Raw genomic sequence first — 332 nt, 5'->3', positions numbered from 1 at the left:
ACAGCATCTCTGCTGGTTAATGAGAGACCAGAACAGTCTCTCCACTGTTCCACTAATGAAGCCGCCGACACTCGTCACGCGCTCACACAACGTTCCCACAACTTTCCCACAACGTTCTCACAACCTTCCACAACGTTCTCACAGCCTAAACAACCATTTCTCACCATCTCCACCTTGTATGCCTTGTTTGCTCCAGTGCATATTCCTCCTTGTTTAGTTTATTTTATATATTGTACAGCACTTTGGTGCAACTTCGGTTGATTTTCAAACGTGCTTTATAAATAAAGTTGACCTTGACCTTGACCTCCTGTCACCTGTGCGTCTGTGTCCAT

The 332-nt window shown here is 45.2% G+C and overlaps 1 protein-coding gene across 1 annotated transcript in view; it reads right to left on the bottom strand.

Annotated features, from left to right (window-relative positions):
• The window catches only part of znf341 (zinc finger protein 341), a gene marked incomplete at both ends in the record, with an annotated part of 11,476 nt that extends 11,144 nt beyond the window's left edge, over positions 1-332 (bottom strand). The window contains one exon of the mRNA XM_084446228.1: positions 315-332. Coding sequence (XP_084302354.1) covers positions 315-332 — 18 coding nt within the window. The remainder of the gene's footprint in view (positions 1-314) is intronic.

This window comes from Borostomias antarcticus (genome assembly GCF_949987555.1).
Source record: "Borostomias antarcticus genome assembly, chromosome: 11".
NCBI classification, from domain to species: domain Eukaryota; kingdom Metazoa; phylum Chordata; class Actinopteri; order Stomiiformes; family Stomiidae; genus Borostomias; species Borostomias antarcticus.
The sequence above is the reverse complement of the archived record's forward strand: the minus strand, read 5'-3'. Positions and strand labels throughout refer to the sequence as shown.